At 31.3% G+C, this 15,470-nt stretch overlaps 1 protein-coding gene across 1 annotated transcript; it reads left to right on the top strand.

Annotated features, from left to right (window-relative positions):
* Positions 1-467: 467 nt before the first annotated feature.
* On the top strand, positions 468-15,365 carry LOC132716636 (uncharacterized). The gene is made up of 3 exons (XM_060699947.1): positions 468-873; positions 7,357-7,815; positions 11,926-15,365. The coding sequence occupies exons 2-3, from the start codon at positions 7,368-7,370 to the stop codon at positions 12,129-12,131; spliced, it is 654 nt and encodes a 217-aa protein (XP_060555930.1). The 5' UTR covers positions 468-873; positions 7,357-7,367; the 3' UTR covers positions 12,132-15,365.
* The last annotated feature ends 105 nt before the right edge of the window (positions 15,366-15,470 follow it).

The following is a 15,470-nucleotide window of genomic DNA, read 5'->3' on the forward strand; positions in this document are numbered from 1 at the left end:
GTTATAAAATATATGTCTTTTTAAATTTAATTAGCACCCTTATATTTGGATACAAAAAAAAATACACGATGTTTAAACGCTTTATTAATTTATTTATATTTTTAGCAAGCAACGCACGTGGTCCTTGAATCTAAAATTGTAGTTGATTGATAAATTGATTGATTGATTGATTGATTGATTGATTGAATGAATGAATGAATGAATTATTGATTGATTGCACATTTGCAATTTTCTACACTTTAACATGATAACCTTGACTAAATCCTCTAACTGATAACGGGCATCTCTTAAATAAAGTACTGTACTTAAATTTTTATTTTTAAGGCAATTCCATTTTTAATCGTTTCTTTCTCCATCTTTTATAACCGTTCTGATGCATTTTTTGCACGGGCAAATTTCTTTAAACTAAATACGGTACAGCTGTATTTATAAATCGGAGCATAAAATATATAAACCATGTATCGAAGTACGGTTGCTGCGAACACTCCCTGAAATAACCTGAAATAACAACATAATGGTTTGGTTAACAGGCGCATCTCATGCGTAATATTTTATGAATGGGAGTGATTCGTACAAACATATAATTGCACTATACTGTACAGTATTTGCTGTTAAAATGAACAAAAACAGAAGCGTTCTTGTAAACGAAATAAATTAATGTTCAAACTATAAGCGGAAATTATGTTGAAGCAGATAAATTTGATAAATAGGAAAGATTTAAGAAATAAATACAGTTGGATTTACTTCAAGGAAATATAAAAGTTTAAAAGAAGAGAAAGATATTTTAACAACAGTTTGTATATAGATAAAGTGATATTCGATTTTTGTACAATTTTCAAGGCTACACACCGCACGCGAGCTCGTGCTGAAGAAGTAAGTATTAGTGTTTATTTTCTTTTTATGTACATTAATTTTAAATTCATACATTAACTAAAATGATGTAATTATGTAAATGTATATTTCATTAATTTCATACTGTATTAGCAGCTTTATTTATTTCTGTATCACAACTGTATTTTATCTTTATGCTTCCGTATTTAATAACAGTACAAATACTAAGGTGAAACACGTTAATTTTGAATATGTGCATGCAATTAATCGAATTAATTTTAAAGTAATGCTATGTCTGGAGTGGAGTGTTCATGAAAATTGAATGGACCACATTTCAAAGTTAGACTAGCGACAAAAAATGAAAATTTAAGAGCAAACTTTTCTTCTCACTCAGATTATGACATTTCAATCAATCAATCAGTCAATCGATCGATCTACCAAAATCAATCAATCAATCAAGCTTCCAATCATTCAAGCAAGCAATCATCCATCAATCAAGTAATAAATCAATCAATCAACCAATCAATCAATCAACCATTATTTTTCAACATATCAATCAATCACATTATCAATTCATAACGAACAACGGACGACAAATGCGTGCAATACATGTATAATAAAATATTTCATAATCTAGATATATATAACATACTTAAATTAAAGTGTGTATTTGTATTCTTTATATTTTTCAAAAATCTCGACAATAGTTCAACAAGTTACAATAATTGATAACTGTGATCCCTTATCTGACCCCTTTCCGGTACCAGATCCTTAAAAAAACGAAAGGATCCCGTTTCCGGTTGTAGTCAACAAATTGCAACCCTTTATATATGTATATTTTTACAACTTTACAATATTTATACCAATTGTTCCTTCAGTGGGATTTTTTTTTTCAAATTTAGATTATGTCTATTTTGTTTTTTCAAACTAAATAGGTGTCTCGTTTATTATCCTAATATATAGCAATTTTTTTAAGTAAAGTTATTGCCAATTTCTAATAAAAAAATGCGATTATTATTTCATTTCTTTTACAATATTTCACATCTACTTTTCAATTTAATTTCGGGAGCTCGAGCCTTCCTTTGTACCGGTCAAGTCCGGAAGCGCCTGAAAGAGATTGAATATGGTGGAAATGACCAGAACATGTACTACACGAATGCAGGGTGATTTTTTTTGGTACATGTACATTATTTCACAAGATTTTTTTCTTCTTTTTTTTCATATTTTTAGATTTAAAATTTTGTTGAATCGCTTTATATAAAATACAAACAAAACCCCACAAATTCCCTACATTTCTGACTCACGGGCTCATGTCGGGCTATATATAGATAACCTGCAATATTTGGATAATGATAGCTTTGAAGTAGTCACAGGTTATCATTTTTCTTTTCTTTTTTAAAGAGATCATTGAGGGGATAATAAAAATTTGAATAGTATTTTTCCGGTTGCATCATTTCTAAAATAATTCGACAGGTTCAAAATTTTAAACATAACTGTCATTTTAAGGATAATCTTTCCATAGGTAAGACTTTAGTGTCCACAGTTTTGTTATAATATTACCTGAGCAAGGTAAATTTTTGCATTGTCTTTACCTTTTTAACTTTAAAGTAAGTTCTTCACATTCTTGTGTGTAATAATACAATACATTAACAATATCATAAATCTACGCGAGGTATAATGTAACCTTTTTCTTTTGTTAATTTTTTTCTTCTGTTTTTTGTTGTTTTGGTTATTTTTTGTTTGTTTGTTTTCTAGTCTGTTTTTGTTTTTGTATCCTATAACAAAATTATAATCATCATCGGACTGGGGAGAGGCTTGTCACACTTTATGAAATAAAGGATAAATATGATATTTTAAGAGAAAAAAGGAAATATTTAAATCATTGGATTATGTATTTCATAGCAGACGATATGCTTAAAGAATCATATTACGTTAAAATTTAATTCAATCTAAAAATGTATGTCACGATTTATTATTATCTATAATCACAGTTCAGATAACTTTAACTTATAAGCTCGACCATTCTGTTGTAGTCATCCCGGCGGCGTCGTCGTCGTCACACTTTGGTTAAGTTTTTGCGTTCAAGTTGGTATCTGCAAAAGTACTAAAGGGAATGGATTCAAACTTCGCTTGTGATATTCTAACGTGATGGGGACAAGTTCCAGAACTTTGATTAAAAATTTATTTAGTTAGTTATATCCCTTTTTTTACTGTCGAGCACTGACTGAATAGTCGAGCGGCCCGTCTTACGGACACCTCTTGTTTTATATACCGTTCTCGTCTCTAACGCGAAATTTTGATTTCAATCAATTTACTAAGTTCATAATAAATAAATGAATAAAATAATAAATAAGATAATGAATGAATAAATAAATAAATAAATACATAAATAAATAGTAATAAAAATCCTAAATTTATTGAGATTTCTGTTTAACATATTAGATGTTATTAAACCAAATAAGTTGGACATATAAATCCGTAAATATGACATAACAAACCTCAAACATTCATATTAATGTTGATAAAGAAAAAATAATCTACAAACGGACAAATTAAGTGATTTAAAGTTTAAACACAAAGACACAAAGTACCGATAATATGTTAAACAAACATTTACTTTGCATTGACATGGAAGAATTATGGTAATAAGAATGATGAGTAAAGATTATTTATAGATTTCTTTAAAGGCCCAGTTACATGCCTCAGAAACGAATAAAATGCAACCTTGAGTTTAAAATGATTAAATTATGGTTTTAGAACAGGTTAGAAGCTTGTTACACGAAGAAAGTAGTAATAAATGTGAAATTATTTGTCATAAAGTAGTATTTTGACTCCAATGTAAAATACTAAATTACTATATAACCGTACAAATTGTCAAAAAGCAACCGAAAAAAAGAGATGTATTAAGTAATTTAAAACTTTTTGAAATTATAAAGTGCACAGAAAAAAAGCTTTTAAGAAAAGGAAAACAAAAACATTTCCAAGGCATAAATGGGCCCTTAACTATTTACATGTCGTGCTTAAATTTGTATTCTTGAACATTTGTTAACTCATCTAGGGACGTGAAGCTTCAGTTTTATTAAATCACATACATGTGACAACACAATAAAAATGCATATACAGTACATGTATTTGCACTGATTCAACTTTAGCAGAAAATAATGTTTTGGATGTCGATTCGAAAACAGAAAATTGATGTACACCAAATTATTTTTGTTGACACAGTGGCCGACATTTATTAATTCGTGATATGTAATATTGTATAAACCAAATATCCGCATGTCATTTTGTAAGATAGTCTGGCGTTAGCTGCTTAAATAGAAAGTCACATGTACATTTTATCAAACGGCATTTATTTAATACCAATAAATGAAATAGGAAAATTGAGATCATAACAAACCCCCACCCAAATAAATAAATAAAAAGTAGATAAAAAAATGGGAAAAAAAGATTTAAAAAAATACTACTTTTCTACGAAAATATGGAAAAAAAAACTCTGGACAAGCCTTTGTGTATTCTATTTTTTATAATTTTTATACGAAAATTAGGAAACCTCAAAACACGCTTAGAACATGCAACTGTATTTTAATTATGATGCATGTTATGAAATGTAAGAAAATCTTTAACAAGCAGAAGGTGCGCTGGTTTCCGGTCCCATCATGCATCAGTTGGAGCGCAGCGTTGAATATCGTCTGCACCTGTATCCGGTGGCGAATGTTTTACAATGAACATGAAATTACAATTATAAAAAAGAAAAAAGCGAGACTCGAAAAAAATGTCCGCTTCTTTTTTTATTTTTGGACAGCCGATAACGAAACTTTTAAAACTTCTGTTATCCGAGTGTTCTTTTTTAATTAAATGTAAACTTGAGCAAAATAAATGACATGGCAAAACAGTAGTTCGATTTCAAAGCACAGAAATTCACGTGATATGTTCAAATAGGAAAAGATAACAGGAAACAAAGTTTCGATTGATATTTCTACTTCTTTACAAAAATATATATATCTTATTCTACAAAGAAAGATCCATAGAAAAAAAAGAAGAAAAAAAAGAAAGAAACCATAATGTTTAAACAAAATTGTAATGTATTCTATAGAAAATTAAACTGAAAAAAAAAATCGAAAAAAAAAATCAGTTTATAAAGGTACTCCAAAGAATTTCTTTTTGACACCACGGGACTGAGAACCTCATGTACCTTTAATTTGATGAAGTTCTGGACCAATATCAGATCATTTGCTCATTCCGTTTGTCAAGAATGCAAGAATGGTTGTTTTAATTGTGAAAACAGGGTTTTTTTTACCTGGGTGCAGCTCATTTTTAGGAGACAAAATACCTTTTCATAAAGATGTCATTTAGTCAGGCGTTCCTTTTTGAACGAAATAAAACGCTACGAATGTCTTAAATAAAGACTATCACTTAAAACAATACATGTATTTTAAAATAGATTATTTTATTATATTCTTATAAATGAAATATTGAGAAATATTGATGAAAGAAAATGAGTAATTTAATTTTCTGTATTTTTACGTATTATTCACTACAGTGAAACATAATTATTTTCTGTTTTCTCTGGTGTCTTGTCGAACTACTTTCTTCTAATTTCAGTCAAATATTCACAATTCAAGGGAAGGGGTCTTTCAAATTGTAATGTCAAGAAAGAGGTAAAATGTGTATGATAAACAGAAAATTCAATTGTTTATTTTACTACAAATACAGGATTTATTTTCACCGAGTGGTATGAAAATAGATATTTCATGAGAGGTGATAAAAATGGATGATGTGTTTAAACATCTATATATAACTTTTTCTTAATTATTTATCATGCATTTCATCAATTTTACATTTATAGAAAATAAAATAATTCGAACGAAATCTGTAATAAAAAATCCTGATAAAATAATTCGAACGAAATCTGTAATAAAAAATCCTGATAAAATAATTCGAACGAAATCTGTAATAAAAAAATCCTGATAAAATAATTCGAACGAAATCTGTAATAAAAAAATCCTGATTTTAAGCCTTACACAATCATATAGTAAAGTTATATACAAATAATTCAATGTATTGTAACCGTATCCCAAGGCAAAAAAGCAATATTTATATGCGTGTCTCACTCCACACTCTTTCCCGCTTTTAGTGAAAAATGAAAGACCGTGTAATATTGAAATCGTAGCATAAAAAAAAAGGAGGCGGGCCGTTAAGGTAGAACGCGACACTTACCGAACTTTTTGAAAAGTGAACCAAATTTCAGATTAGATTCCGTTGATCTTATTCCAGTAGTTTTAGCCATTTTGAGTACATATGACGTGAATAAACCACTATATTATTATTACATATATTATTATCATCATCATCATCATCATCATTATTATGATTATTATTATTATTATTATTTTTATTATTATTATTATTATTATTATTATTATTATTATTTTTATTATTATTATTATTTATTATTATTATTTCTGTTATTATTATTATTATTATTATAATCATTATTATTATTATTATTATTATTATTATTATTATTTTTATTATTATTATTATTATTATTATTATTATTATTTATTATTATTATTATTATTATTTATTATTTATTATTATTATTATTATTATAATTATTATTATTATTATCATTTTAAGACAGTCCTTTCTATTTGCAAGAAACTAGGGAAGTTGTGGGTATGTGAAACATTTGTTTTTGGTACGTAAAAAGCAGGAAGTTAGACCAGGCGAATCGTTTGAATGGAAATCAAAGTGCAATAAATTTGCTGAACGATGAGTCACGCCTGCAAAATTCCGTGATAATTTCTTTGTAGATCTCTTTTAATCCTCAAGAGTCAGAAATTGAATTCATGGGATAGGTGGAATAGGAAATAACTTCTTCTTTTACAATAAACATGCATCTTTGCAGATGATAAAAAAATTCCTACAATAAAAATAACTTGACTGAACTATATTTATCAAACTTCTGCAAATAATTGTTGCGAAAAAAAAAATCAAAATTCAGTCTAGAGAAAATTTGAAAATTGCCGGAAATATTTCACTATATGTGAATATTTCTACATGAATTGATATGATTTTGCTAACGTTTAAGAACTAAAAAGATTTTTTAAGTTGTCAAAGTTAAAGAACCATTTATTTAGTGGATTTTGCTGATATTTCTTTTTTTAGATACTTAGATCAAAGTTTCGTATTATATGGGTAAAATTAAGAAAGAAAAAGATCACTGTTCTATGCAAAAATATCATTTTGTATAATAAAGAAGTTCATAGATCATTTAACGTTTAGTTTACATCTTAAAGTCCACTGCAGAATACGCATGCGCTAAGTATAACTAAGGTTGCTATTGGATTGTTGAACTGTGAAAAAGTTCTATATAATTATACTGAAACCGTAGACAGAAAAAAAAAACAACATATATTGTAAGTCACAGCTAAGTAATATCTCCAATTTCGTTTCCGTATTTTACAGGATATAAAAGTTTCCGTATTTTACAGAATATAAAGTTTCCGTATTTTACAGGATATAAAAGTATGGAGATGGCGTCCCAAGCAGCGTACCTTCTGCTTGTTTTAGGAACCGGAAGTTTTGTTGCATGTAACGAAATGATGTATTGTCCGGAAGGGAAGTATCAGCCGGAAGACGGAGCCCCTTGTATAGAATGTTCCCGCTGTCCTGACAACCAGATCGTGCGCGAGACATGTTGGCAACGACGAGACACCGTGTGTGGCACATTCACGGAATTCCAGCCATTTCACCGTGAAAATGACTTGGATATTGCTAATAATGATAACAGTGCAAATGATTTAAACCACGTGACGCACAAAGACGCTAACCCGACAAGTTCTTGGCAGACTGCCAGTATAGCGATGATTGTGCTTTTGTCGGTAACCACCGTGATCTGCGCCGTACTCATTGGCACCGTCTGCTACAGATGTCGTCGGGATAACAAAGATGGTCTGATGATTTACGTTGACAAAGGTATACTATGTGTTCAAACTATAACATATGTGCTCAATTTGACGCCTTATTCTGAATATCCAAGACCGTTTAAAACTTTTCATACATAATGAATATTTAACAAAGATTTGTGTAATTTTACATTTATTATTCCCTGCATCAAAATACCAAAAAACATTTTTTTTTGTCAAATTTATCGGTATTTAAGTTTCTTAAAAATAACTTTGTTTGGGGAAATTCAAATGTCGCATTAATGTGACAATAAGCTGAACGACTTTATGTCGTGACCGGAATAATGTTACTAGTATGCGATGATGGGGGAGAATGTTGCAACAATGTTATAATAGGAAATAAAATAGATGTATCAAGAGATGTAGATATCATTGTTATCTATGTATGTGGATGTATTATATGCACTCAAAGTGATGATATATAGATGTTACACTATTGAAAGAATGCTTTTTATCTTAAAATGGGTCTTTGTTTTAAACGCGCGTAATTGCGAGTCCCTTTATATATCAAAATTGTAACTTTGTATAATTGTGTGTAAATAAGGTACCGGTTCCGTCCCAGTGTATCAAAAGTTTACGTTACAAACGGCATTTAAAATTAATTGTCGTGTTTATGTAATGCTTCGTTGGCGGAAATGATTCTGCGTACAATAAAAACCACAAAAAAAAAATGATTTTATTAAAAAGATTTTAAACTAAAAAGCGTGTTTCAGAATTCATTGTTCGAAACTTTGCCATTTTTTATTAACACAAGTAGTCAAATTTGATTTTTACTGAATTCAATGCAGAAAAAGACAAATTTAAAAAAATAAATAAAGAAAGAAATGTCTCCAACCCCCAACCCCGTTGTGCTTTACATTAAACTTTGATTCATTTTTGTGTCATTTTTACACAATTTAAAAGCTTTATATTAATCATCTATATCAAATGTCTTTAAATAACAATTTCAGTCTGCCAAAAGGGGGTTACGAAAACTATTAAATGTCTATAAAAATTGTATTTTGATTTCGCCCGGTATCTCAAATGACTGATTGTTACGAAAGATACATTTGTTAAGCCATATTTTATGTAAATTGAGTGGAAACATTGTCAAATAGGATACTGTTTATATACTTCATGCCTTCAAGCGATACTTTTGTATCAAATGAAAAAGAATTTGTCACCGATGAATGAAAAGACTTCAACTATTGGGTAATTGATTTATAAATCACAATGTCATGAAACGGACGACTCTTTTATGTACGGTCGCACGGCAACTTAAAAAAACACTAAAGTTTCAGGCGCAGATATTGATATATTTCAATAAATTATCTTTTTTTTTTTTTAAATAAATGACTCATAGAAATCCCCGTTAAATTATAACCACGTTCAGCGTGTATAAACTGGCCAAACATTTTGTCTTGTTGTTGTTGATGCTTTAATTCATTCCAAAAATTCTGAAAATGGAGAAGAATATTTAGCATTTCGAACAAATTGTAGATTTAAAACGAGACAAAAGCAATTAATGGTCTATTTAGTCATATAGCATTATAAAACTTTTTTAAGCTTGACTTTTTTATCGAAGAAAAAATACAGGTTTTGTTACAATTATGTCGGCGTTCCCGTTGACGCTGCTGTTGTCGTCCCCAAAACTTTAACGTTGATCATAACTTTTTTAGTTCTTAGTGTATTGTGTTCATCCTTGGCCACAACAACCCTTGAAACAAGATCAGACTTAATTTGACCTTCATTAATAAATGACCTTGTCCTTTGAGGTATAATGTCTAAATTTTGCTTGATTTTTTCTATTGGTGCTAAAATTTTGTTATTTTTGACTGGATTGTCTTCAAACTTGAACAATCTTTTAGAATAGACCTAGAATTTACTAGAAATTAACCAGACAGAACTTTATTTTAAATCAAAAAATTTACCTTTTTAAATTGAAGGTCAAAATTTTTGAAATTTTTCCCTTTTTAAATGGTTTGCAAAATTGGCCCTTAAAATTTTTTATAAATGAATGGGGTTTTACTTTTATATTAAAAAACAAAAAATTTTTTAAAATTTAAAAAACCTTCCCTGGGATAAACAAACTCAAAAATTGGGCCCTTTGGGGCTTTATTACCTTGGCATTGAAGGTTAAATTATTCAGTTTTCGCTATAATTGACTAAATTAATGTATAGGTTATCTTCAAATTTTGACAAAAACAACCGTTTGGACAAAACCGTCTAAAAGGCTGATCTGACCTTGACCTTTAAATATCCTTGACCTTCAAGGTCAAATTATTGAATTTTGTTAAATTGTGATAATTCTGTTATTTATGTACGGATTTGATTTATGTTGGGACAAAACAAAACTTGCTACCAAACAAGCAAATTGAATGATTAAGATGTGACATTGGCCTTTATTTGACCTTTACTGTCAATGTGAAATTAATGAAATGCTCCTAGTTTTTGTGTCGCCTTATAGGGGTTACTTTTGTCGGCGGCGTCGGCAGCGTCGTTGTCGGCGTCCCCTAAAGCTTGTTCGGAGCATAACTCAGTCACTATAAGTCTGATTGACTTCAAACTTGGTATGCATGCTTCTTTCAATAACTCAAAGTGCAGTGCACAAGGACCGGTACTCTGCACTTTCTAATTTTTGAGTTATTGCCCTTTGTTAATTTTCATACTTTATTTTTGTCCGGGCCATTTCTCCTAATGTATAAAAGCCATGGACTTGAAACTTCATAGGATGATAGGTCTCATTAAGAAGAAGTGCATTGCACAAGAATAGGTACTCTGCATTTTTTATTTTTTGAGTTATTGCCCTTTGTTTATTTTCATACTTTAATTTTGTCCGGGCCATTTCTACTTAAGTATAATGGTTATTTTCATACTTTAATTTTGTCCGGGCCATTTCTCCTTAAGTATAAAAGCTATAGACTTGAAACTTCATAGGATGATCGATCTCATTAAGAAGAAGTGCAGTGCACAAGAATCGGTACTCTGCATTGCTTAATTTTTGAGGTATGGCCCTTTGTTAATATTCATAGTTAATTTTTGTCCAGGCCATTTCTCCGAAAGTATAAAAGTTATGGACTTGAAACTTCATAGGATGATAGATCTCATTAAGAAAAAGCGCAGTGCATAAGAACTGATACTCTGCATTTCTTATTTTATGAGTTATTGCCCTTTGTTGATTTTCTTACTTTATTTTTGTCCTGGTCATTTCTCCTCAAGTATGAAAGCTATGGACTTGAAACATCATAGAATGATAGATCTTATTGATAAGAAGTGCAGTGCACAGAAACTGCTGCTCTGCACTTATTATTTTTTTAGCTATTGCCCTTTGCTATTTTTAATATTTCATTTTTGTCCTGGCCATTTCTCCTAAACTACATTGTTCACAAGGCGACACATCCGACCCGCGGAGTTCTAGTTTTTTTTTGTTTTGCTGTAACTGGCTGTAACTTTGTTTTCTTTTATAAATGGGGTAATTTTGTAATTAGATACAACCGCTTTTAGGTCAGGATCTTCGTATATCAAACTGACCTTGAAACAAACGAACGTGACCTTGAAGGTCAAATTATCGAATTTTCAATGATTATTGCTATAATTTGTTGTAACATAATCAATCATTGGATTATCTTCATACTTGGACAAAGCAACATTTTGGACAAAAAATTCCAAAAGGATCATTCTGACTTTGTTACGGATTTGATTCATACGTGGAAAAAACAACACTGTGACTAAAAGGACATGTTGAATGATTTAGATATGATATTGACCGTCAAGGTCAGGTGATTGAATGTTGCTTATGTTTTTTTTTTAACTTTGTCATTTATTTATGGAAATTATTAATACTTCGACAAAACAACAAGTGTGACTAGACCGACCTATTAAGATAGAAAAACGCCATTTCTGCATGGTGTTGTGCGATTACATTGTTGGTGTACTCCGTAGACTATCGGAACGCGTCCGGACGATTATTCATAATATTCGGAAATAGAAGCATCGGTCCAGTTTCGGTTTGGACTGCCATATAAATGTTTATATTGGTATTAAAAAGTAGCACTTAATTAACAAATATTATGTCAAAATCTACCAGTATCATTAATGTTGCTTCGTACATTGTATCAACTTCCAGAATTTCCTTTTTCAGACTCTACGGAAGCCCCGTCACCCGGATGTAGCGATGCTGTGTCCCGATGCTCTGCAAACACAGATGATATCATCAAAACATCACCGAAACATAGCGGAAGTCGACGCCAAAACGTGCACAAAATCGAGAGAAAAGACGAAAAACATCCGAGAGGCAACCATAAGATTCAACAGTTTGAAATTTCAGAAAGCCAACTCACTACCTGAAGTGTTCAAGATTAATGTTAAAACGTTGTAAATGTTTGTTTGTGGGGATTTTCTTCAAGCGCATCTGTGATTTATATGTTATTTTTAGATTATGTGTAAAAATTACTTCCAAACGAGGCTCGCTCCGCCGGAAATAGGAACAGGACGTGCTATGTTGACATGGCGGAACATAAAAGAGTAATGCCGGAAAAAGACGGCCGTTTAAACTTAATTTATGTTGTTAAATGAAAATATTTTACGACATATCCAAACATGTTTTGTGTCTTATAAATAGAGTGAGTAATGGTGTTTATTGAATTTCCGCTTATTGTTATTATCCCCCGCCGATGGAATCGGGAGGGGGATATAGTTTTGGCGTTGTCCGTCCGTCCTTCCGTCCGTCCATCCGTCCGTCCGTCCGTCCGTCCGAATTTCGTTTCCGGAGTAGTTCTCTGCAACTACTGGCTAGAATTCAACGAAACTTTATGGGAATCATCAATATCAAGAGGAGATGCGCATATCGTCGGCTTGTTCCGGTCCGACCCTTTAACTCTGAGTTATGGCCCTTGATTAGTTATGTAGTATGCATATAGAGTAAAAATCGTTTCCGGAGTAGTTCTCTGCAACTACTGGCTGGAATTGAACGAAACTTTATGGGAATCATCAATACCAAGAGGAGATGCGCATATCGTCGGCTTGTTCCAGTCAGACACTTTAACTCAGAGTTATGGCCCTTGATTAGTTATGCAGTATGCATATGGAGTAAAAATCGTTTCCGCGCTACTTCTCTGCAACTACTGGCTGGAATTCAACAAAACTTTATGGGAACCTTCAATACCAAGAGGAGATGAGCATATCGTCGGCTTGTTCCGGTCAGAAACTTTAACTCAGAGTTATGGCACTTGATTAGTTATGCAATATGCATATGGAGTAAAAATCGTTTCCGGAGTAGTTCTCTGCAACTACTGGCTGGAATTCAACGAAACTTTATGGGAATCATCAATATCAAGAGGAGATGCGCATATCGTTGGCTTGTTCCGGTCAGACTCTTTAACTCAGAGTTATGGCCCTTGATGAGTTATGTAGTATGCATATAGAGTAAAAATCATTTCCGCACTACTTCTCTGCAACTACTGGCTGGAATTCAACGAAACTTTATGGGAACCTTCAATACCAAAAGGAGATGCGCATATCGTCGGCTTGTTCCGGTCAGACACTTTAACTCAGAGTTATGGCCCTTGATTAGTTATGCAGTATGCATATGGAGTAAAAATCGTTTCCGCGCTACTATTCTGCAACTACTGGCTGGAATTCAACGAAACTTTATGGGAACCTTCAATACCAGGAGGAGATGTGCATATCGTCGGCTTGTTTCGGTCAGACACTTTAACTCAGAGTTATGGCCCTTGATTAGTTATGCAGTATCCATATAGAAAAATATTTGTTTCCTCGCTACTTCTCTGCTACTACTGGCTGGAATTCAATGAAACTTTATGGGATACTAAGAGGAGATGTGCATATAGTCGCCTTGTTCCAGTCAGATACTTATAACTCAGATTTATGGCCCTTGATTAGTTATGTAGTATGCATACATCTCATTGGCATTTCCAGATTTTACTATTTAACACAAAGTTATGGCTCAGTTATTGCCCTGAATATTTATCAAGTTCAAAGAATATTACTGTTTATGCCATGATTAATATATAAATAAAGCTCTATGTACTCAGTTGTTGTGTTAATAATAACCAGTACTCGGCGGGGGATATAAATTCAACGAATTTGCTTGTTTTTTTATTGTAATCTGACAATGGTTTGTGTGTAAACTATTGAATCTATATGTCATCATAACTATTCAAGCATAACTAGAAGGTAATGCAAGCATTCGGGTTCACGCCTACTTACAGAAAGAATAATTATGTTATAGTATTTATCTGTAAAAATAAATGTAAAAATTGAACTTAATTAATTAAGATTCTAATAGTGTATGTTTAAATATAATTATGTTAGTTACATATATTCTACGTTGTTAAGGTAACAATCAACCTGTTGTTTACCCTCAACTAACTCTAAGCCTGCCTTGACCATAAGTGAAGAACCAAACCAGTTCGCACACACCTGGAATCTAACCTGTTTACTATTGACAAATCAAATACAGAAATCTCTTAAAGGGACTCCACTGAGTCTTTTGACATGACGAGAATGGAAATAATTGTGCGAGATAAGATTTCTATTTGATGTAGGTCTAGACTAATAACTTGTGTGCCAAATTTCAGATCATTCGCTCACTCCGTTTTTCTAGAATAAATACTCCGAATGTGAAAAACTACTCAAAATTGAAAAGCGTTGCAACGCTTTTTACTCAAATCGGGATTAGAATATCGGGAAAGTACGATTTTCACTAATTTTTGAGTATATTGCTTATCTTTTCGTTTAAAGGGCCAAAGCTAAACTATGTAAGAAATTCAAATTTTATGCTTTTATGCTTTTGGACCTCAGTGAAGTTCCCTTAAAGTTGAATGGACATATCTGGTATCGAAATTTGCAAACACGTATTGATTACACTATAGTTCACATTTAATTGAAATTTGATTATACTCAGAATTAATTTTTAGTGTAAATAGTAGAGAAATGAAAAGCGAATGTTGCGGACATGAATATTTGTATGGAACGCCATTCCAACATACACCATAAGACGTTACTTTAGGTCCATAGGGTCTCGAAGACTTTCGTTGTTCCGTAGACTAAGTGGGCGCAACCGATACTGATAACTGGCACGCAATTATTATCAAAATAAGTTTATAAAAATTACAAGTCTGCCAAATTTCTTAGCTTTCTTATTCAAAACATTTTTTTGCACATTTTGATATAAAATTTGTTAATATAGTGTTGCAGTAAGTTGTTAGAATCTCAAAGAGTTTCAAAGTGCAAACTTTCTTCCGAAAGCCGGTGTATTTCATTATGAGATTTGTAACATGGAATTTCAGATATTTCTGTTATCCAACATGATCAACTTAAGTAGAAAAAGGTATTTTTTTTTATAAAAAGACGTTTTTTCTCGATAGATCTGTACATGTACACATCAACAATCAATGTTACACAATACATAATGTTATTTTGTTAAAACTGTTGTTTTCTTGTTGTTGTTCATTTTTTTGTGAGATATTTGTATTTTTTCATCTTCTTGTATAATCTCAAAAATCTCATCTCAAGAATATCATAATTCTAATTAGTTTTCAATAAAATATGATATCATTTTGTAGAGTTTTGCGCATTCTACTTGTGGAACAATACCAGCTAAGTACGTTCTCACACGCATGGTTTGATGAGTCATAAGGCATTCCATACCTAGTTCATTTATTT

This window comes from Ruditapes philippinarum, unplaced genomic scaffold, assembly GCF_026571515.1.
Source record: "Ruditapes philippinarum isolate M1 unplaced genomic scaffold, ASM2657151v2 ctg645_1_1_1_1, whole genome shotgun sequence".
Taxonomy (NCBI): domain Eukaryota; kingdom Metazoa; phylum Mollusca; class Bivalvia; order Venerida; family Veneridae; genus Ruditapes; species Ruditapes philippinarum.

Excerpts from the sequence above, each read along its gene's own strand:
- LOC132716636 (XM_060699947.1), top strand. The coding sequence starts at position 7,368 with ATGGAGATGGCGTCCCAAGCAGCGTACCTTCTGCTTGTTTTAGGAACC. Across the intron at positions 7,816-11,925 it reads GATGATTTACGTTGACAAAG|ACTCTACGGAAGCCCCGTCA; the intron begins GTATACTATGTG and ends TTCCTTTTTCAG.